This window comes from Papilio machaon, chromosome 4 (genome assembly GCF_912999745.1).
Source record: "Papilio machaon chromosome 4, ilPapMach1.1, whole genome shotgun sequence".
NCBI lineage: Eukaryota > Metazoa > Arthropoda > Insecta > Lepidoptera > Papilionidae > Papilio > Papilio machaon.
This window is the reverse complement of record NC_059989.1, coordinates 9,379,926-9,404,361: the sequence shown is the minus strand read 5'-3', so window position 1 is coordinate 9,404,361 and position 24,436 is coordinate 9,379,926. Positions and strand designations below refer to the sequence as shown.

General features: G+C 33.7%; 1 protein-coding gene across 4 annotated transcripts in view; it reads right to left on the bottom strand.

The window, feature by feature from the left end:
* Positions 1–23,698, bottom strand: part of LOC106720739 (integrin alpha-PS2) — a 75,721-nt gene extending 52,023 nt beyond the window's left edge. For all 4 annotated transcript variants that reach the window (XM_045677807.1, XM_045677809.1, XM_045677808.1 and 1 more), the window contains exon 1: positions 23,372–23,698. In XM_045677807.1, coding sequence (XP_045533763.1) covers positions 23,372–23,520 — 149 coding nt within the window. In that variant the 5' untranslated portion in view covers positions 23,521–23,698. The remainder of the gene's footprint in view (positions 1–23,371) is intronic.
* Between the last annotated feature and the right edge of the window lie 738 nt (positions 23,699–24,436).

Here is a 24,436-nt window from a genome sequence, read left to right as displayed (position 1 = left end):
TTACTTCGTTAAAAGGAAATAATCATAGATCAAATTATAAAGTTGTTTGTTGAGCACATGATCAACAAGATACCTCGCTATCTGACACCATTTGCCGCGCGCTCTGTCGCAACAATATACTGTGCCATCTTAATTATAGTTAGCAGATTTTTTATCATCAAATTAAAATATAACACCTATAAGGTAAATTATTGCAATTTTTATCTTCAAATAAAAAAAATATTGGGGAATTATTCTACTTCCAAACCACAATGCTTTGGCAATTTAAAAAAGATTTTGTCTTTGCATTACTACATGTAAAGGAATAAATCCAGATTACAAAAAATACTTAATAAAAAGGGCTCTTCTACTATGTAGATTAGTCCAAATTACTGACGTTTCAAAATAAAACTTTTTTGCACTTAACGAACAACATCTTGTTAAAATTATTCAGACAAGGCTAATTTCAATAGCTGCCGTGTTCAACACAAGAGTTTCAAGCATCCCAAAATATTCAGAACATTATAATAATGTACGTTAAACGAAAGATTACCATATCAAACACACCGCGCAAACTTACGCGCGCTAAGACAACAATTTGAAATAAAAACAGGATAAAAGTAATTTGATAAATGTCAAAGAATCGTTCATGAATTTCCACTGTAACTCATATTTCTGAATATTCTAATGTCCTAATGTGGCTTTATGTATTTCAAACACGTATCAATAAAATATGCTATTTTTCTCACAAAATGTCATCTTTTCCTCATTCCTTCATACTCGATCCCGCAAAATTTTAGGACATGTTCACCCTACTGTCGGCAGCGGGTACGCTAACTGACCTATATGGACCGGTGTATTGTAAATGTATTCGTATCCAGATCGTTTGCGAACTCTAAATATCTTAATTTTTAACAAATGTAAACCTAGCAGGACTATGAGTAAAAATAAATAAATATTGTTATGTCGTGTAATACTAGTTTTTGTCTAGTGTACATTTATTTTGAAATGTTTAAATGTAGAGTCTAAAACCCAACAGTTTTTTTTATTAAATAAAATAAAGTTTATTACATACAAAATCATGATAAACACCGCGAGTATACAAAATTATGGACTTAATAACTAAAAGAAAATAAAATGGAACAAGTCAGTAATAAATTTAATCTTAGCGCCTTTAACAATGAAGTCACTTTTGTAATTTGCTTGCTTAGTCACTGAACTTGACGGGTTTCCTTTTATTAAAAATCGTAATCCTGTATCCCTGTATTGAGGGTCAATGACATGCGGTTAACCCCTGACGTGCCGGATCGGGATGACACTACCACGTTATTCATAAACATATCAACACGTAAATCAACTGTATTGAAAAATACTAGATCTAAAACTTTTATTATGGTGCAAAAATATATTTTATTTTAGCAATAGAGGGAAATGGTTTCCGCAACCCTACAACTGCAATTTTGCATGTGTTTTATTGTAAAATACTTGTCAAATTTGAACCAAAGAATGAAAAAGATCCTTGTCATTTTAATAATTGAAAATACTCTTCTTATTTAATTATTAATTAAGTTGTAAATAAATTATTTATATAAGCAGTTATTTAACTTTCATTTTATCTCATAAATTTTGCGTTAAAATTGTCATTTCATTGTCATAAATATAACATAAGTAGTAACAAAAAATGTGATAAGTAAAAATTTTACCATAAATATTTAAAAACTCGGTTATTGTGATAACACTCTCCATAAACATAAGTTCATTGACATTTCCCGGTTATTATCCTACTTAGAGTATATCATTTTAGTCCGTATTAGGTTAAAATCTGCATTTTTATATGTTTCATGTATTTCTACTACCGTTTCACTACAAATATTTAAAACTACTACTGTTACCCTAACTAACTGTTACCCGCGACTCTGTCCACGCGGAATTAAAAAAAAACTTAAAAAGTGGAATATGTGTTCTTCAAGACTATGTTTTAATCTGTGCCAAATTTCATCAAGATCCGTTGAGCAGTTCCAGAGATACCTTAAAACAAACATTCATCCATCCATCTAAACCAGGGATCCCCAAACTATTTTGGACAAGTGACCCCCTTTTCCAAAATGAACCGTTTCCACAGACCCCCATGGCCAAATTATCTACTTTTAAGATCAATAATTGTTTTTTATAATTTTTCATACTGACTATAGGTCAATAGAAGAAGACAGAGTGAGAATTAGCAATGCTTTAAGTTCAATATCGATCCCAGGGGGGTCGATATTTGGCCCTTTGGGAATCCCTGATCTAAACTTTCGCATTTATAATATTAGTAAGATGAATTCACTAGAAATGTTTTTAAATTATTTACGAGTTTTCTAAAATAAATATAACGCGAATTAATTGATTATTCCACTTCGTGAATTTTTATAGAAACTGTTGTTAGTGAAATTGAGTAGTATTTTGTGATTTATTTTGTTTTATTTGATAAAAAAACAAGTGCGTATTTTGTTATAATACACAGCATCCATGTATCTCTTTTTTTTTAAAGCGCAGGACAATGACCCCGGTCCGAGTGGTCTGGGCCTGGGCGCACTAAATCATTGTTTTATTGTAAGATCGTACAATAACGACCAAACTCTTCTCTCACTTCCTTACTGCAGATCGCAATATAGATTGCAAATAATAACAATAAAAGCAAATTTCACTTAGTAAGGGCCGTGCCTGCGTCGCTTATATAAAATTATGTAAATCTGTTCGTTTGTACACAAAAGAAAATTAAGAAAAAAAAATTTAAGAAAAAAATCAGAGCGATCAAATAATCTAGACTGATCATTTTAAATTTATTTGTTCTAAATTTCTTTATTTGTTTCTTAATCTATCAAAAAAAGACATGGAAATCAGGCATTTTAAAATTACTTTTGTTTACAATATTATATTTTTTAAACGTAGTAGGAGTTATAACCATGAACGTGAGTAAAGCGTGGTCGTTTCACTAGTGACAAGCTGTTTGTTTCGCAAAGCTCGCGTGCCAGCGTCCATTCTCACGGCGTAACCCTTGCAATCTTCTCATTGAGGCAATCAGGCAAGACGCCGTCAGGGCGCGCCTCATGCGGGTACCGGGCAACGGGCACCGCGCATCGGCACCCTTCCGCTAAACTACGCTTAGCAGAAATTGCACTACCGATTGATTCTGTTATTATAGTCAGTCAATCTTATCTGGCCTAGGGAATGGCGCTGTTATCGTGATTAGTTTTCTTAGAAGCAAATAAGAAAAACCTAAATGAACATCCAAAATAATAAGATGCAATCCAACAAGAATCCTTTTGTACTTTTTGACATTAACAGTAAGCTATTGTCATTTTAGATTCATTATTTCATACCGGGTCAGTTTAGTTTGTCGCATTATATTTAACCTCAACTTTAAGACATATTAACATAAATTAGTAAAATATACATACGATTTTCCAGATTTTACTTATTAAAACTAATTTTAATTACGAAAGAAATCAAAAACAAATACAACGTACCTAATATTTCGATTATCAATACAACATCGATCAATATAGAAATAACAGTTATCCGAGAGTCATTTATATCAAAGACAATAGAGTATCAATGTAGTGTGGAAATATACAAGTTGTCTTGTGTAACATTGAACCAATATGCTAATGTAGGAGAAAGTGTCACGTGGGATGCATTTTTATTAGTTTCCTCTGATAAAAGACATTTTGCGAAGGTGTTTGATGAACATTACTAAGGTGATCTTACACATTTGATGTCGAACTTACGATCTGATGATGAGTTTTGATCAATAAGTTTTTGTTTTTTATTGTTATATACAAAATATATATACAAAATTTATAGAAGACTGGTACAGTAAAGAAATAAAATGTTAAGTTACATTTATTATTTCATAGAATTTTTACTATACGTGCAATTATTACAAGAATAATAATTTAACTAAACACTGAATTACTTGCCTGTACCTATAATCATATTGGACTCCTATAAACTTGCAACATAGATAAATAAAATGTAGTAGAACTAACTAACTCGACTCCAGCATACATAATGCAATCCACAGCGTCGAGAACCGCACAAAATAGAGAACCACCCTTCGCGAGATGGTCAAGAGGAGAGGTCGCGACCTTCAGGAGTGAGGAAACGATGCGCAGAGAGAGAGAGAGAACTACATATCTCTTTAGTACCGCAACTTGTTATACCACCAATTCAATAACACCATTCAGTTTGTATAATATAGGTACTTAAATCAATCACTTAATTTATATAGTATCTTAACAACAAAATTCTCACATATAAAAGTAAAAGTACAACTAGTTTTGTGAACTGTTTTAAAACTTTCTATTTACTTAATCAATCTGTGATATATTTATGACTAGCTGTCACCTGCGACTCCGTCTGCGAGGAATTAAAAAAATACAGTCGAATTGATAACCTCATTCTTTTTGTAGTCGGCTAAAAAAAAAAAAAATAAGCCTATATGTTCTTCCAGAGTATGTTCTACAACTGTGCCAAATTTCCGTTCCGGAGATACCGTCAAACAAACATCCATCCATCCATCCATCTAAACATTCGCATTTATAATATCATATTTAATTAATAATTATTGTTCGTATAGAAATATCACAAGCTTTAATCTTGCGATACATTTGAATGCAATTAAGATACAGCTCCTTGGAACATTTTGTTCGCAATTGCCTAATATAAACACAACACCACATCGCCGCACCGCACCGCCGCCGCACCGCGTGTTGCAATATGAAAATAAACGCACGTGGGCGTGCGCCCGCCGCCCTACTTGCGATCGCAAATGAAAGTGCCCTTGGGCCAATAACGTTAGCTATCGCAGCACGTGTGGGCAAGCCATTATCATGAAATTCCACACATTTTTTAAATCCTGGAAACTCTTACTAATTATAAAAAAACTTAAAATGTTTAACTTATTGAAGTGTACTAATTTTCGACCACGCGATGTGCAGTGAATGAACTCCTTGTTAAGGTATCAAGTAACAATATTTTATAGTTCGTAACTCTAAGATTCGGTCCGGTGTCGTTTGACTCAAAGCATTTGACTGGGATATTATTACACTCCGACCTACAATTTGCAAGGGCCGGGCGCGGACTGGCGCTGGCTACTTCAAACGAAAGACACTCATAAAAGAAATGTCCGACAAAACAAAGAGGCCTACGTGACCGCATACGAAGTCTTTAAAATTAGCATCGACACGAGGAGAGAGGAGATGCGGGGGGAATGATTTGCTTAGACGAGGATCAAGTTACAATTGGTTAACAATTTTAGTGTGGGCTGTGCTAAATACATTAATATTAAACTTACAAAAGCAATGGCTTGTCGCACAAGCTACACAGCATAACTTTAATAGTTGAATCACTTACTTCGCATGTTGTACGTCCAACTATGGTTTAAGATGGATGTTAACCAAGTGGTTGAACCAATTCGTGTCATTTTAAACAAGATCATAAAGATTGGTAATCAGTATCGATGCTAAGTATAGTTATAAGTTCAGTATGAGGGACGAAGTGGGATTAAATCCTTATCTAATTGGAGTTCTTGTGTACGATCTCACTAATTCATTAGTACCCTAATCGCGCTTTAATCCTCGCCTCGAGACACAAGCGACCGCCGATGTGTTCCAACTTATCAAAGTTATTTAAAAGTTTTTACAGTAAGTATGATTTTTTATAAAGCATCACGACTTGACGCTTAAAAAATGTAGTGAGGCTTACATTAACTCGCTGATAAAAAAAGTTTTCTGTATTTTTTATTAAGGCTTTTACTAACTTTAACATCTCAATTTAAATATAATTAATCTAACGTTTAATTTTTGAAGTAATTAAGAAAAATGCAAATACAAATTAAATTTTTGACTGCTTCATAGCTATCACTTATCACTTGCACCTCACTTCCTAAGCGTTTACGATGTTAAAGTATGGAAATTTATGATACAGTCCGAGGCGGCGGTTAGCCATGTTTGTTGAAGCTGCTGGAAGCGTGACGTCACGACCACCCGCGTCAAACGCCCTTTCGTATTTCAGAGTTCCAAGATACAATTCTCAATTTCACGCTTATTAGCGCCAGAAAAACTACTAAGATTACAAACCAATACGAAATAACAAGCAATGAACGTATTATCAAGTCAAGTATATTTTAAAAGAGCGCTTAAAACAATCGATTGGCATGTTAGCATGGGTTTCCATTGTCTAAACACCATTACAGAAGCACATTGCAATCCCTTTTATTCCCTTTATGAAAACTTTGATAGCAATAAATCTTGCACAGATGTGCCGGCACTAAAATTCTACGGTTAAAGAAGTATGATTCCCATTAGTAATATGCATACAATCTTTTAAAGACCATGGGAGTCACCAAGGGGTGCTGCTGCCCATACCCTTAGAGAATCGAAAAATGTAAACTACTTCGCAATACTAAGTTATCTACAATCCTCATGGATCCACATATGTAACTAAAACTCTACTTTTCAATTTTTCATTAAAAATTTTAATTTTTCAATTTCTTAAAAATGAAAAGAATGTTTTGACTACTAGATCGTTATTATCGGCTTGCGACGCCTTTTTTAAAGACCTTAATAATGCTAATTAACAGCAAGTGACTGGTGTATTTGATATCTCCTGTGTTATATCAATATAGATACACCTGTTTCAATATCGTTCATTATGTAATATATAAACAGACTTGCGTATGTGAGGATATAGTAAAGTTAGGAGTGAAAAATTGTAGTTTAGAATGTTTTAATTATAATATACTAGGTGTCGCCTGCGAATCCGTCTGCAGGGCATTAAAAAAACATAATAACTAGTAAGCCTATGTGTTCTTCCAGACTATGTTCTACATCTGTGCCAAATTTCATCAAGATCCGTTCAGCCGTTCCGCAGATACCGTCAAACAAACATCCATCTATCCATTCATCGTATGATAGAGACCACGGAATCTTTACTCTTTTCAAAGTTATGTTTAGTTAAACTTATTTGTTCTTATCATTAAAATGTTGCCTTAATTTCATTTAGTAATTACAACATATGGAGTTCTTCCTAGTATATACCAACACATTTAAATAATGAGACATTAAACACAGCTGTTATTCAAAACGGAAGAAATCATCGCTTATTAACACACCACTATTAGCTGATTAAAAGCGGACCCGAACAGAAACGGAAAACAAATCATCAAAATGCATGTCTAAAATGAAGGTGGGACACGTGCCCCACAGTAGAAAAGTTAATAATATATTTTTAACTCGGAAATCCTGGTAGTGTAACCATATAATACGTTGTAGAGATGGACATTTCGTTCAACAATATCACTAGACGTCATTGACCTTTCAAGAACTGAAATTTCTTCACATTTTTTTTAATAAACTTCAAATTTATTTAACGTATGAATGCTGTTAACTTTTTCCGAATAACTTAATATAGTAAAATTTAATATTCATGTAAAAAAAAATATTGAAATTAACCTATTATTAGTTTTGTAAATGTTACTGATACGCGTAATTTATCTTTGATGGCAACCCTACTACTGACAGGAAGGAAAGTTCATCGCGGCCGGTAGAGGCGCGCGGTATTTCTGTAGTTTTTAATTAAATCAGTCGACACCTGTGCCTGCCTGCTGTGGCCGCACGCGCCTGTCCCCTCCCTTTCTGTGCCCTCCCCCGCCCACATCGCACCTCATTGTTATGAAGTTATCCATCTTTGTTCACGATCGAGTTTAGTGTGTATTTTATATGGATATCGGCCATTACTCAATTTTTTAAGCAATAGCTGCGTACCCATTAACCTATAATACTTTTTGTAATAACAAGATTTTTTACCAATTTAAAGCGTTTTGAAATTTATTTGGTAAGACGCAGTGTTGCCAGATCGGTTTCATAGAGAGCTACAAACAAATCAACTGTCGATGTCGACTGCGATGGTATATTTAAGTCGGGAAGCCGACAGCGGCGACGGCGACGGCGGGAGGAAATACGCCCCGCGTTTACACTTTATTATTAGATAACGTCTGAGTGGAAACTGAATATTTATGTCCACATCGCGCTTACTTTATTTTTGGTAACATGTAATGAATTAGATAAAACCTTTAAACGTTACAATAACACAAATTATCACGCTGACTAACTGGTCATTCATTGCAGTCTACAAGTCTGACTTATCTAACATGCAACATGTGGCGAGGTAAACATAATTTTATTGACACTCGAGTGGACCAGACTTACGAACATTATGCCAGTAGTTTATCATGTAAGTTACTTGTTCTGACACCGTATGGTAACATGTTCCTGAAACTTTATTCATTTAAATTCAAAAATAAGACACCAATAGCTTTGGTTGTAAAACATCGTTGTTGGATTGAATCCTTCATCCTCTTAATGGCAGAAACTAAGTCGTAGCGCTAGATTAACCTTGTAGAATTCATTAGAAAGAAAGATATTAAATTTGTTTACAAATAAAAATGACATGTTATTTTTTTAATTAATAAGATTACAGTAATCTCGGTGATGATCACAAAAATCTTACAAGTTGATTTAAGAGTCCAGTCATGTAAGTACCAAGCATACGTGCCTCTTGCACTCTCACTAATATTAGCACATGTGAAACTTCACAATATGTACCAGAGACGAGTCATGCAAAAAAACTGCGAGCTCAGCCACATGGTCGAGACGTTAAATCTCAAATGTAAACGTTTGCACTTCATAAAGACCACCAGAGATGTTTAAAAACATATGCGAAATTTGTAATATTTATTTTTATAATCGAATTAATATGGCATTAACCGAATTTTACTCTTCGGAAAAAGATAAATCCAGAAAGACAGGGATTTTCGCGTTTTTGGTTGATGTAATCACTCTACATATGCTACATAATGCATAAAAATCAGTCTGAATTTTCCTATCTAATTGTTTTCTTCGTCAAACTTTCATTTCTACCTTGTTATAATTTTGTGATGTAAAAAAGATGTGAATTACTAAATCAAACAATGCGGTAAAAAGGCGCTAACAGTGAAAGGTGATAAATAGACGTAAGCAGAACTCGTAGAAATGGAAATCAGATCGCTTTTAAATTCTGATGTAAGCAAAAAATACGCCATTTTATTTTAAAAACAATTTTACATTACGCTGTAATTGCATTTGTCTTTAAAATTAATGTCAAATGTATTTAAGTGGTTGCAATTTAATGTTCCAAGAACATGCAAAAATGTCATCACTTTAGTCATTTAAAACCATCTGCCGTTTGCTATCATACTTATTATCTGTTAAAATGTAACACCTGCGTACACACACACAGTAAATGTAACATTACCAAAATGGTCTGCAGCTTCCAGCTCAATTAAATGTAAACACACTATCAAGTTTTCTTTATATATGATAAGGTGGCAAACCAGCAGGTAGCTACTTAAATTTGCTATAATAGTGAAGTGACTGCTGCCGTATACATCCACATTGGCAGATATGTTGCCTACCTTTAATCGACGGAGGAGGGGACTCACAGAATGAGTATATTTAACCTTCATATGCATCCACGCCTCCTTCACCTTCCTATCCTTTCCTTATAAAAGGAAGAAAGTTAACTAACTCTTGAGATAAATTCCTGCAATTCGTATCAAATATATGTTAAAATATGTTTGTCAATGTTTTCGAGCAATGTCATGTTTTTTAATATTAGTATGATTGCTTCTAAGACAGCGATGTCTAGACATAAACAGTTGATGCAATCCATATAAATAGAGTACGAACAACGCTGGCTCAACTCACCGCAGTCGGCTATTTTAGACAACGTTATCAAGACTACACCAAAACTTGTACGTTATTGTGTTAAGGTAAACATTAAGAATAATGACGTCAGGACACTTAATATGTCGTTGAATTCAACTGTTTTTGTTTTTGCGTTACAATATTTTAAATTTCGAATTAATAGAAATTATTTGCTACATTTTTCTTAATATTATGTAAGTTACACATAATAGATGTTTAAGTAATTTGTAAGTAAGTATCAAAATAGTTAAACAAATAATATTAACGATTGACACAATTACTTTTAATTATTGTTATTATATGTTTAATGATAACATCGTTGTAGATTGTAACGAATACTAGTCGTGTTGCTGACTTGCCAAGAGTGAACCAACTTTACCTACATTTCACTTGGTTTCATTTTGCTAAATAAACTTTGATATGCACCCAAAATAAGACAACTTAGTATTGAAATGACAGCGGAGTTTTTATCAGAACTTTTCATCAGAAAATTGGATAATAAAACGAATAAAGAGGTTTCTAATATGTGACTAAGACAAACGTGACAATGTCCAAGGGTCTACCGGCGGCGGACGGCGGCCATAACTTCCGTGCTAGTGTGTCGATGAGTACGCGCAACTCTACGGACCACCAGTAGCGTAAATTGCGCTAAATCTGTTCACTTCCTACCGATTGTAATAAAGTAACCATTATTTTCTCGTAATTATCATGGCTTTATTTATTAGTATAATAAAATGGTATATTGCTGTTGATTCCATTTTACAACTTGGATGTAAAATGTAAGTAAGATGTAAATGTAATGCTGCAAAGAAAAACAAAGATACTTTGATGCAAGAATAAGACAAGTTATCCAGTTTCAAAGATAATTAAAATAAACATTTCTGATGAGGTAATTGTCAACTGAATAGCTAAACTCCGACCAGACTTGAATGTATTCAGTAGGTACTAGCTGTCGCCCACAACTCTGTCCGCACGGAATTTAAAAAAAAACGTAATTAGTAATCTATCTATTCTTCCAGGCCTACCTTCTACCTCTATGCCAAATTTCATCGAGATCCATGCATCCCTTCTGGAGATACCTTCTAACAAACATCTATCCATATATACATCTAAAGTTTGGCATTTATAGTATTAGATTAAGAATTTTTTATCTGTGGTAACTAGAAAATTAACCTTCGATCAATAGGTTGCAAGTCAAACACCACTAAGCTGTAAAAACCCCTAAATATGCGTTAATACGAAGGAGCAAGAAGGAACGGCGATACGGCACGCGTTGGTTCATAACGCGGGGATTACAACCGGGAACCACGCTACAGTGCACTTGATATATCATATCCACCCCATTTTAATCTCCAACATGACGTGTTCATAACATGTTAATATCTAAGCTAACAGCTGTGTAAGGGTCAAATATGGCTTCTTATTAAGACGAATATGAGATCGATTATGCCAAAAAAAAAACTAATTGCGTAAATAATACGACGAAGTAAGGTCTAGCTAGTCTAGGTCTAAAGCTCTGTTGATAAACCATGAAAATATTTCAATACAGGATGCTAAATTGTTATTATATTTTGGAATGTATGGAGGCATGTTGTATATCATCATAACGCAGGTGGTGCGGAGGTGTTTGCAGAACTTTGGTCGCGGCCCACAACGCCATCTGGTGTTATGTCACGCACATTGAACGTGGGCCGAAACAACTAAACTGAGTATTTTGCAATATAACGTGTATTTAAAACTCTTTTATATAATTACATTAAAATATATATGTTATTTCACAAGTAATTTAAAGAAATTAATACTACTGATTATTGTAGGAAAGGCATTAGTGCGGTTATACAAAATTGTAGTTTTAATTTGTGCTAAGTAATAGTAGGGGAGCCCACGATGCTAAATGGGGATTTACTCGAGCATCATAGAGACCTATTGGGATGCAAAGCTTAGATGATAAGAAGAAAAAAATGTTATATGATATATACCTTTACATCAGTGGGGGAAGCGGCTATAGATTTTTAAAAATGTAAAAAAAAAAAAATTATCGAGCGCGTCAGATTTTCTAAGGGAGTGTTAAGTGCACCAAAAAAAGCTCTCATTCACTAATCTGACGATTTCGATGGGACGCAAACTCGCGGTCATTTTTATAATGTGCAAAAAAATTCGACATTTTGAAATACTCAAGCGCGTCAGATTAAGATATATATGGTTTATCTTTATGTTCTAAACGTACTGTCTCATAATCTGATGATTATGTAGAGGGATTCGCCTGATTTGACAAAAAAAAATTAGAAAAACGGTTCGGCCTTATACATGGGCCCCATGTTTTGTGGAGGTACTTAACCGGGTACAAGGTATCCCCCTGTATATTAATCTGCCGTGCTTTAGGAAATCCCGAAATCCCCGCTTGGGCTCCCCTACTATAAGACTAGCAATTTGTTTTGAATTTCCCAGCTAAAGTATATGTAGTATGCCTGTATTGTTAACATGATGTATTATTTCAATTCATTATAGAACAATTGTTCTTCGAATTATAGTCACGTTAAATTATCATGCGCGTCATTTGACCGGAAGAATGTTGCTTTGGTAAAAGCCTCGCGATATTCAATAGGCCTTGCAAATTCAGTTGTAACTGTAAATTGAGACGCGACTCGACTCACTGTGACTAAATTACACATGAACACGTTCAAATACTAGATTTAGAAATGTATGTGACATACAAATTGATGGTGTTAATTTCGCTTATTGGAACGAAGTTCCTTATCGCGCGTTGTGAAAGGGGGCTAGACGGAAAAAATTCTTACGAAAAGTTGTCACGACACTTTTTGCTATAGTAAGTATGTTAACGACGAATGAGCGCTACTTCACCATGGCAACGACGTGACAAAATATAACGAAAATTCATAGAAATAAAATGCACTTCTTGTGAAGACTTAAGTTTTTTATTCATAGAATAAACATTGGTTCCTTCACTAATTAATCGAAAGAAACTTTGTTCCATCCGGGTGTCCCTTGACACCTATCAAGTTTTTTAATTTTTTATCCTTTTAATTTATCAAGGAAATTTTTGCTATAAACCTCCGAATCTCATCCAAAATATCATCTTTTATGGACACATCAAGGTTAGAAAGTACGAAATGACCTCGATTTTAGTTGACTTTAAGGTCTAGATTGGAAATATCTGAAATGTCTAGAATTTTTGATCGGTCAAGTTGTTTAGTGAAGGCAATCGTTTATTGATAAATGACTGCGCGGGCGCAAGTTGTCAGTAGAGGGACTATGTTTTCAACTTATATCTGGATAATGTTTTTGTTTTGTTATTACGAACATATTTGTAAAATATTCGAAATTTAAAATAAAATTGTAAAAGTGTAGGTAAAGCATTTTATACTTTCCTTTCTATTTTTAGTATCGAAAAAAAAACAAATTAATCATTCAATTAAATATATCGTTACATTTCATAGTCGTTAAAAATCGCTTTTTAATATATGCAGCATTATTCCTGATTTAAAGTAGACTTTATGGATAGCCTTATGACATTGAATGGGCTATGACGTCACACGGCCCGCGCCCGCGCAGTCCGCCATATGGCCGTACAACCGGTCCGCACACCTTGCCTAAAGCCTTAATTGACCAAATCAATGAACGATCGCTACGACTTTTAATTCACTTTTGACAAGTAAAAGAACAAAAAAAACACTTTTTATATTACACAGACTTTGTTATAAATAAATGATGCAAAGGGAAGCTTTAATCTATTCGTCGATTCGTTAAATACGTTGTCTTCTTTTGTTAACCGTCTGCTTGATTTATATTAATTAAAATTAATTAAGATCGTTATGAACTGTTAATATTAACGTTCCTGTTAATAAAATAATAATTACACAGATAATTAATGAAATTATGTTTTTAATGATTTCAACTAAATTAATTACATTCACATAATGTTCATTGTAAAGTAATAAGCAGTATTTAAAAAAGGAATACCATGATTGAAATGAAACGTCAGCTATAGTCAGCATGGATGATTAATATTATATTACGAAATATATCCACAAAACCAAAAGGGAGAATACTATCGTCATATGAATCAAATAGGTTTTCTTATGAACGAACAAGCACGAGATCACGTATACATTTCGTTACATAGAAATACATCATGTTGCCTCCTTATTTCATCTTAAACGCGTAATGCTTGGCAAATTCTGACTGTTCATTGCGGTTTTTTGCAGATACTTTGCTGTATATATAAGAAAATATTATATATATATAGGTGTTAAAATGGATGAATTATTTAATTTATTTAGAACCGTACTTTTTTATTTTTACTTATTATCGTCACTAGTGATTCATCGTAGGAAAACCCCGTCATGTTAGCGTGTCGTGGGGACATCGATACCTATACCAAATGCAACATGCAACCCTCGTTTTTTTTAATACATATTCCAGGTGTACCCAAATACATACAAGGAAATGCCATAAATCTTCTTATAATGATAGTAGAAAGACATCCTAAAAAGAAGACTTATACACGCAATACGCTAGACGAAACATTTCTAGTCTACCAATCAGCTTCAGAATATCAGAGTATAAATAATTACTTAAAATCTACGTATACTTCCTGATTTAATTAAACTTTTTACACCCAAATTTTGATACATCATTGGAAAGCGACTTTCTCCTACTTTGGGTATATATAGTTATAAAATTGATTTAATTTTATTTTCTATTCAATCATAAATAATGTATTACATTATCTTTTTTCTGCTATTTATATTAAACTAGCTTTTACCCGCGACTCCGTCCGCGCGGAATAAAAAAAAAAAAAGAAAACGGGGTAAAAATTATCCTATGTCCTATTCCTGGTTCTAAGCTACCAGCCCACCAATTTTCAGTCAAATCGATTCAGCCGTTCTTGAGTTATAAATGGTGTAACTAACACAACTTTCTTTTATATATATAGAAGATTGAACGACAAACTGTGTACTTAATTAATATGTTTGTTTTCTTTAACAACTTATTGATTAAACGGTCAAAAGCGAAATTATTTTATAATATGTTGAGAAGCGATTAATTAAAATTTTAAATTATAAATATAGACGAACTAGCTGTCGCCCGCGACTCTGTCCGCGCAGCATTAAAAAAAACCTTAATAAGTAGCCTATGTGTTCTTACATACTATGTTCTACATCTGTGCCAAATTTCCCCAAGATCCGTTTACAAAATGTAATCACTAACTAAATGTCCAGTCGCTCTTCTTACAGCTTTTGTTAAAAACCAAAGGCATATTGAAGGCATTGTTATTAATTTGTCCACCAAGTAACAAAAAATCTTCTGATTCAATAGGTCATAAATTTTCTATGCACTTACTAACCACGTGATTATAATTGGCTGTTAACGAAATTGAGCAACAATTATATTTAGATTTACTCGGTTACTATACGTAGAATAGTCATTTAAAAACTCGTTAATGTAACTTCTAATTATCTTTAAATTGTTCTATTATCATATGAACTGAATAGAGTGTGTAATGTGCTGTTTGGTTGCGTAGATGTGATTGTGTTTAAATAATTAAACATCAATTTATGGTGGTTTCCGTTGACGCGTCGCATCCGCGGCGCACGCGCGCATACTGATGGTGGCCGCCGGGCGCCACCTGGCGGTTGTGACCGGACACTACAGCATATTGGACACCTTTTTTTGTAAGGTATTGAATATCACGGTGACTTGTTAAGCTGACGTTATCGTCTTTAGTCAATGGTATTTGTTAAACAGGTGATTGACATTTAGATTTTTTTTAATTTGATTGACAAATGCGGGCAAAGGTCATCTGATTGTAACCGATTCCAGTCATGTTTGAGATCTAATGAGGTCGAATAAGGATAAAGATCGGTATCTTTTTTATTTATTTTTTTCACAAAAAATAAGTAGTGAGCATTTTGTTCTTACTTTGTCTTTGATCTTAAATATTAATAATAAATTAAAAATAACAAGCATCTTATATATCGTACAGTAGTGTATGTACAGTGACGCACACAAGTGTAATCGTATCGAATCGTGATTGCGGACCGCGACTTATGATGCACGATGACTTAGTCACCACTCACCACCGGTCACCTGCCTCACCTTGACTCACCGACTGTGTCACTCACATCTAAATATTCTCTTTCCGTTATTCTTGTTGTTTAATATTGCTACAGTTGAATAAGACACAGTTAACATATGAAATAAAGTACAGTTACATAGAAAAATATTTATAACTTTACTTTTGAATACTTATATTGATAACTTGATAAGCAATTAATAAGAACTTGTTACACAAAATACGCAATCAGTTGCATTTGACTTGTGGAAATTAATTTGAGTGAGATAAATGCGAGGGATTGCGTAATACAGTTTTATATTTATAAATTGTCGGCGCGGAGGCTGGGACCTTGGACCACTGACGGCACACACGCTCCCGCGACACATCTCATCTCACCTATGCTAGTACGAGTTTACAAACCAAAAATATTCAGAACTAGCTTTGGACTGCCTCCGCGCGAATATGAAGAAAAACTTAATTAGTATATTTTGCGAGTTCGTCCAATCTATGTTTTACACGAGGGGTTCCCAAAGGGGTCGATATCGAACTTAAAGCATTGCTAATTCTCACTCTGTCTTCTTCTATTGACCTAAGTCAGAATGAATAATAATAATAATTGATCATAAAAGTAGGTAATTTGGCCATGGGGGTCTGTGGAAACAGTTCATTTTGGAAAAGGGGTCACTTGTCCAAAATAGTTTAGGAATCACTGTTCTACACCTATGCTAAATTTCATCAAGATCCGTTGAGTTGTTTTGGAGATACCTTCTAACAACATTCATCCATCTAAACATTCACATTAATAGTATGAAGTATATCATTGTAAGAAGTAAATTAAAATTGTATTCGAAATGTAGTAACATTAGCCTTTAGTTTAAAGAAATTCACAAAACCCTCCTCTTTTTGGAAGTACTTCATTATTTAAGTTACAAAGTAACTTACGATTTAAAACTTCCAGTGAAAGCATAAAAAATAATTAGGGCATAATGGAGTTGCTATTGAGTTATCAAGTTAATATGAGTGGTGTCATTCAGCAAGAGAGAGGCAAGGGGTCCCGCTCCACTGACATTTGCCAATAAAACCGGTGAAAAAACTGCAATCACTCAATATATTGATTATAAATAGCAATTAACAGACGCATGTTAACACGGTTCCTACAACTTCCGTGTAGCGTGTAAAGTTGTGCCAATTATGATAAAAGGATTTTTTTAAAACGTTGTATACTGAAATCGTTATTCAGTGTTTTAAATGGAGTTATTTCTGTTTTGAATAATTTAAACGCAAACAAAATTTTAGAGACAAAGCCATATTCGATCATAAAGTAAAAAATGTGTGAAAATTTTGATGATTCTACTAGGGATTTTTCAAATGCTACATTGTCTACGGGTCCAGGTGTAATTCATTTAGAATTTTGTTATTTTAACATGCGCATGATTTCGTCGAAGTCAATCTTGCGTCGTGCATTTAGGTCAAGGCGGGCACGCCTGCGCGGAGTCACAGATTCGAACTATATTTACAGAGCATTGTAATTTCTGAGGATGTATCCCTTTTATTACGACATTGACCGCAATTTACATGAGTCATGATTTTTTCCTTTAAGACGTGTTATTGGCTCCATTTACGTAAGAATACGAAGAGAACCACAACCCACTCAAAACCAACACCTCAGCTTGAAGCTTACTATATATGTACTTATAATTTAATAATGTAAAAAATCTTGTACTTCAAAGCTATATACCTAATTATGACAACAACATAGAATTCTACAAAACTATGTGTCCATTTGATTTTATCAAAAACTTTACATTTGTTAAGTATGTATCTTAAACACATAACTAATTAAGGCCCTGTTAATTAACTTGTAAAGTCTATAACGAACTAAATAACGACTGCGTAACGCCACAGCTCCAATTTAAATGATAAGAATACTCGGAGAATCTTGCGCAATGTTCCACATCTGTCAGAATTAAATTTTGCTCATTGATATCAACAGTTACTGCATTTCTACATTAATAGTATGGTGAACATTTGTATTTTGTATTTCATACCAGCCGATGGTAGACTTTTAATTCATACATCAATTATGTATGGAGCAATTACACTCAGTTGCACGCAATTAAACGTCCGCGCGAATGTGATGCGACAAGTTCAATGTCATGTTTCAATTGCTTACTAAATGACATAAAAATAAAGTCGAATTAGTCTTCAAATTACAAAAATTTTTTTTTAAATGTAAGTCAGTCTTAATTAACTTAGTCAATAAAGACGTAAATTAAAATAGTAATAATTAAGCTATCTCTATAAAGTGCCCACATACCAGTGGAACTCAAAAAGTTATTGTTCGCAATTATTTATAGCCCGCACTCTACGTGATTGCCCCTATTAAGTAGTTCCAAAGAAAAAGTCTCGATATTAATTGTTTATATTCATTTGTCATTCAACTACTGCATTTAATATACATATTGAATTAGAAATGCGTTCATAAGCATATGTGTTTTTCTTCAAGTTTCGTATACGTAATACGCAGTTAAACGTTTCGAGCACCGTTTGTGATTTAAGTTTCGTTTAATTCGAGAATCACAGTTGCAAAATGTCTTAACGCATCATTTTCAATGTCATTCGTACAAAGAAGTTTGGGAAACGAATCGTTTCGTGCTATTCATATAAGTAAGTAAACATTGGTGAGGTCGCTCGACCGCCATAGTTGTAATGAGGTCACGGCGGCGCGGCGCAGGCGCAAGGAATGTTCGCTGATCATTTTTACAACACTCTCCAGTTTTTTTTAATGCATGCAATTTATGAGAATAAGCTGATTTTTTAATGTATGCATAAAATGCATGACAAAGATTTATTAACATGTCGCCGAACCAAATCAATAGAAATGATCAATCGTTTTGTTCTTGTGTACATGTTTTTAAAAGTTACTCAGTCTAAAAGAATTTTAGTCGTTTATGAGTGCGGTTAATTACTTTGCCCAAATGTTACACGGACAAGTTGTGACGTCACAACATCGTGTCCGTGTAACATTTACCACTAGCAATATATTCTCCAAACTGAGATAACACAAGACAACGCGCCTTCAACTCTACTGTGTTATTATAAACGCATTCTCATATATATACCGGCATTCCTTTGAAGTTATTACAAACTTACATTTATGCATACAAACATACGCACGCACACATGGCCAATCACCTCTATAATTCCTTGTATGTAAACAGAACTGCGTAGTAGACTATTGTCTACAACTAATGTCCTAGCTTGTGTTTTAATTGTGTTTCTATCGAGTATTTAGCATAATCACGCTGAGACTTAAAAGATTTAAATACATGAGAGAGTTGTAGTAAATATATCAAAATATCGAAAAAAAAATGTTTTGCAAAGGACCAACCTATATAGTAAATGTTTTACTTTTGTTTTTTGTGCAATCAAATAGAGTAAGACTAAACATAAAGCCTTCATATTTTCAGACATTTTATCCCAAGGAATATGGAGCTGGGTACTGAGATTTGGTACACGGATGTTACACACAAATGTCATACCAGTTTATCTGTTTTGTTGTTGTGTACAAAAATAACTTCGTTATCGCAACTGCACAAGCCCGCTTACGGTCCGCGTTTAGCTTTCCTTACATTGCAAGAATTACTCGAGTAGTCGAGGAGTACAAATTATAACGAAATATGCGCAAGCCTTGTCGCTAAATGGTAATTACACATATTTGACTTGATAATGGTACGAAATTATCTTGTTTTATAAAATAATCTTTATGGTATTTACACACACGAACAGTTGTAAGGAAAATAAAGTCGCTCTTTCCTTTATGAACGCACATCTGTCAGATGTTAATTACAAACAGAACAATATAAAAATACGTACGTTTTATTACAAAAGAGAATAAAAGCGTCTAGCGGTCTTGATACATTTTTGCAACAAAAATTCTGTTAATTTTATCTCTTGTTTCTATGTTAAAGCTTAACTTCTTTGTCAAAAATTAAACAAGTTAAAACCAATAGCTATTAAATAGACGCTCAGTCAAACGAAAGCAAACTTCGACGTTGGTAAGAGCTCGTAAATCACGTATAGACAGGCCTGTGCACCACAGACAGCGATAAAAAATGGATCGCGTAGCGCTGCCGTAAATGTCCTCAGTCATTACTTATCTCTCATTAGCGGGGTAAAGACCCAACTTGTCCAGCGCACTCTAGCGGACATATTTGTATGTAATTTGATAACGAATATTTGTCTGTGCGCAAGGTGCAGACAAATATAATTGACACTATGTCGATTATTTCTTGACAAAAGTGATTTCATAAATTTTTTACTTTTTCATTATAAAATTTGTTTTTCATTAAAAAAATTAAAGTGAAAACGTAAATGAAACGTTATTTTAAACGATAAATTGAAGAATGAATTAATATAATTGCACTTATGTTTCTTGAAAGCCGTTTTAATGAAAATTACTGATGAATTCTTACAACGGACCAAAACTGTATCAAAGTTCCTTAAGTAATTTTATATGGTGTATACACATGTATCTACACAATTATGATTAGTAATAAAGGGAATTAATTAGGAAACGGAAATACACATTAAATTATTAGCAAAACTTGTAATAAATCAACGATGTCCCGCGCATTGGGGCTATTTCTGTGTGCAGTCAAATGAAATAAAAAAGTTTGTAAAAGACGTTGCGCGGGCGCATGTGCCGCACATGTGACGCCGACCGTGCTTCCGGTTCTTCCGAATTACTAATTTCGCCCGCTCCCTGACAGCGCGGCGCGGCGGGGTGCGTCGCCATTAACAATGATCGTAAAACACGTAGGGTCATTGTTTAAGTTCAAACATGTGTTGATACCTAAAATCCTACGAAATTGCCTTGGTCAAGGACAACGTTTGAATACAGTTAATTTTATAAATTATCATTTTTAGTCGTAAATGCAATTTCAATACAAATTTGTATGTCCAGTAGTGGGTTACATTAAGTAATACACACTTACCTAAATGTTTCAACTAGATAATTCAAATATTAACTAATGTTGTAGCAGTTGAAAGCTGCATATGTTCGGCAACAAGATTTACAAGTGCATATTTCACAATAACATTCTATGAACATTTAACATTCAGTTACGAACGCCCCCAATGGTAGCACAAGGCAAGCATTGACGCGTTAATGGCGGCTTTCACGTTGTCGTAACATTGAATTGGTGAATTTGATTCAAACGACAGCAAAGAACAAAGGCCGCCGCTGACCGACTCTGACCGAACAGAGCGAAAGTAAACTAACCATCTTGAATTAACTAACGTTAATTGGTCGCGTTTATCAGACCTCGATTCCATTGATTTCATTCACATGTCAGTAATATAGTGAGTTGGTACTATACTAATCCACATTCAAAACCTCGTCCAAACAGTGAGTATAAATATAAGGATTTAAAGTTGTTCTGAACACTTCGCGATGTATGTGATAATAACATCTATATATATAAAAGAAAGTTTCTATATATATAAAAGAAAGTCGTGATAGTTACACTATTTATAACTCAAGAACGGCTGAATCGATTTGACTGAAAATTGGTGGGCAGGTAGCTTAGAACCAGGAAACGGACATAGGATAATTTTTACCCCGTTTTCTATTTTTTTATTCCGCGCGGACGGAGTCGCGGGTAAAAGCTAGTATATAGATAGATAGTAATTACATACATAATACGTAGTTTCTATAGTAACGTAAACATAATGTTTATATTTTGGCAGAGATACAAAAGTCAGCGGAGCGTTGAAAGTCACGCAAAGACGTCGGTGATGTCACTAGTAAGATAACGCCTCGCTACCTAAGTACAGCTCGACTGCCTTTGCAATATGCGCCAACTAAACATTACCTTATTTTGCACTCTTTTGTAAATTACAATTTTATGAAAATTATATTTTTCTACAAGCATAACTCTCTCTAACCGGAAAGTCTCTGTAAAATCCTTAAGTTTATAAACTGAACCTAAACATTCTTGTTTATTTATAACCTGAAATGCATCTTTAATCAGTTTTCTCTGAATAAGTTTTAAGATTTTCAGTTGTTTTTGAGTATTTCGTGATTTTTTTTTATCTTTTATCGAATCATTAGTAAATCAAGTTGTATAAAACGTTGTCGTGTAGGCGACTGATGACGTCAACAATTGATTCTTAAAACTTTATGACTTGGTATGTACTCACAATGTTTGCTCGTTTGCTCACCGCGGAAACTTGTTAATAAATAAACTATAAGTCACTAAAAATTAATCATAACACCAACATTAATAACAATAAAACTTTTAATAGATATAACTAAATTAATTATTAATTAATAGAGGTAAGTGATAACTTTTTTTCTTAATATTTTACCACGAATTTGACCAGTATTTTTAAACGAATATTATTGACCGGCTTTAAGTTACATACCCAGAATCCGCAAGTACAGTCACATACAAACTCTGATAAGTTTTTTAGAGGAAAGTGACTATTTCTACCACCTTTTCCAAAATATTAATAGACTGAGTGAACCAGGATTATCTTAATTTAGATTTTTGTATAATATTTAGAACTATACAGCAAGGAACTGACTGACTATCATCTACAACGGCCCAACAGAGATATGAGAATCTGTTGGGACTTAATAGAGATACAATTTTGTCTCGTCTTTGTAAACAGCTGTAGAAGTAAATAATTTAACCCGAAGGAAAAATTAGATATCTACATAATTTTCCACTCGAGCAAAAATGTCATGATTAATATTATTTAAGATAACTGTTTTATCAGCGATTGTACTTATGCAAGTATACACACATTTGTTCGGGGAAGGTAACCTTAACCCACAATATAACGAACATAATATGACCTCTATGTTTATTTAATTTTACAATGTAATAACATTTATATCTTACGATATAGAGATTTCAAGTTATATAATTCAATAAGGAAAAATTTTTAGTTTCATTAGTAACTAAATCACAGAAGGCTTAATAATTTTATGAATTTAATTATAATCAGGATTAATCTTCTAGCCAGCGATGACATATTTGATTTCTAGCGGCGAGATTAACAGTCAAAGATATTTGTTATTCGATATGAAGTCTCAAAGACGATGTTCTTCGCGTTTTAATAGCCTAGAGATATTTCTAGGACGACTGCTTATCTCATACGCCAATAACATTATAATAAATCTATGATGTCAGCCTCTCTGTGCTACTCTAAAAGTTTCCTTGCTTTAATATGATTATTTCCTAGACACACGACTGGCATTCGGAGAAAATCTTTATTTTGCCGTTTATTTAGATCAAGATGACAGTATATCTGTTGTAAATGCTCTAATTGAATTAAACATAACGCGATAGTTATCAAACTTTATTTGTACAGTTGCGTACATAAAACGAATGGCTTAAGTATTATAATACTTCACAACGTTTTCGTAATAAAAACTTGTAACCTGTCTAAGAATAGTAATTTAATTTGCGCGAATATATATGAGATTTTTAAATAGAGGACAAAGTTTACTCACGTTTTTCGGTTGCCGTCCACGTGAGCCTGGACCGTGAATCCGAACATAGACTTGTAGTTACCCCTGTACACCACATTCGAGGGGATGTCCACATTGAACCCTAGGACTAGGGTCCACGCGTATAAAAATACACACAAAAACATGGCCATTGTCAAAAAATAAGCTTTGAAGTCACAGCACAACACAGAAAAAAAACACTATTTAATTAAATATTTTTTTTACAATTGGTCCTCATGATTCGTTCGGCGAGTTGTTACGAGTTCGTAGTCGTGCGTTGGCGACCGACGATATATCTACTCCTCTCGACGGTCGGTTCGACACTGGCCCGCGAAGGCGCGAACAGAGCAAGGCCGCCAATGAGGTAATCGGACAGAAAATAAAATCGGAAAATGTTTACACGCGCTATAGTTTTCGCGCGTTTTCTTAGTAAAATAAATATGACTGAATATATTTCTTGTTATAGCCAAGGATTAATGTTAAATGGACGATATTGAGTAAGGTCGTGATATCTGGTGGCCGAGTTTTAATTAATTCGTAACCATTTATGAAGTTAAACTTTGTCGGGCCTTACTCGACATGGACAAGGTCGATTACGTAAGTCGCTGATTAATTTAAACGATGTGTAAACAAAACGAATTGCACCTCTCGAATATACACAACCAAATCTCAAACATAAAAAAAAATAATGTTTAGCGATGCTAATTTTGTTTCGGCAGTGGGAACCCACTTTAGTATAAAACTAAAGGAAAATTATAAAAAAAAAACTCAATTAAATCGCAAATATATTTAATCAACAATACATATCCATAAATATATTCCATTATTTATTATGTTATATAAAATAACAAACAACGTACAAAATATTTCATTTACGCTTGATTGTGAGTGACAAAAACGGAACTGTCAAATGCAGTATAACAACGGTGTATATTATTGCTTTACTTTACTTTACTTTACAACAGTATTGTACGAAAAAAACTTCTAAAAAAACATAGTTTAGCGTAATCTTAATTGTGCATATATCAGCGTAATTTTAACTAGTCACTTTGTTTGCTAAATACTGAA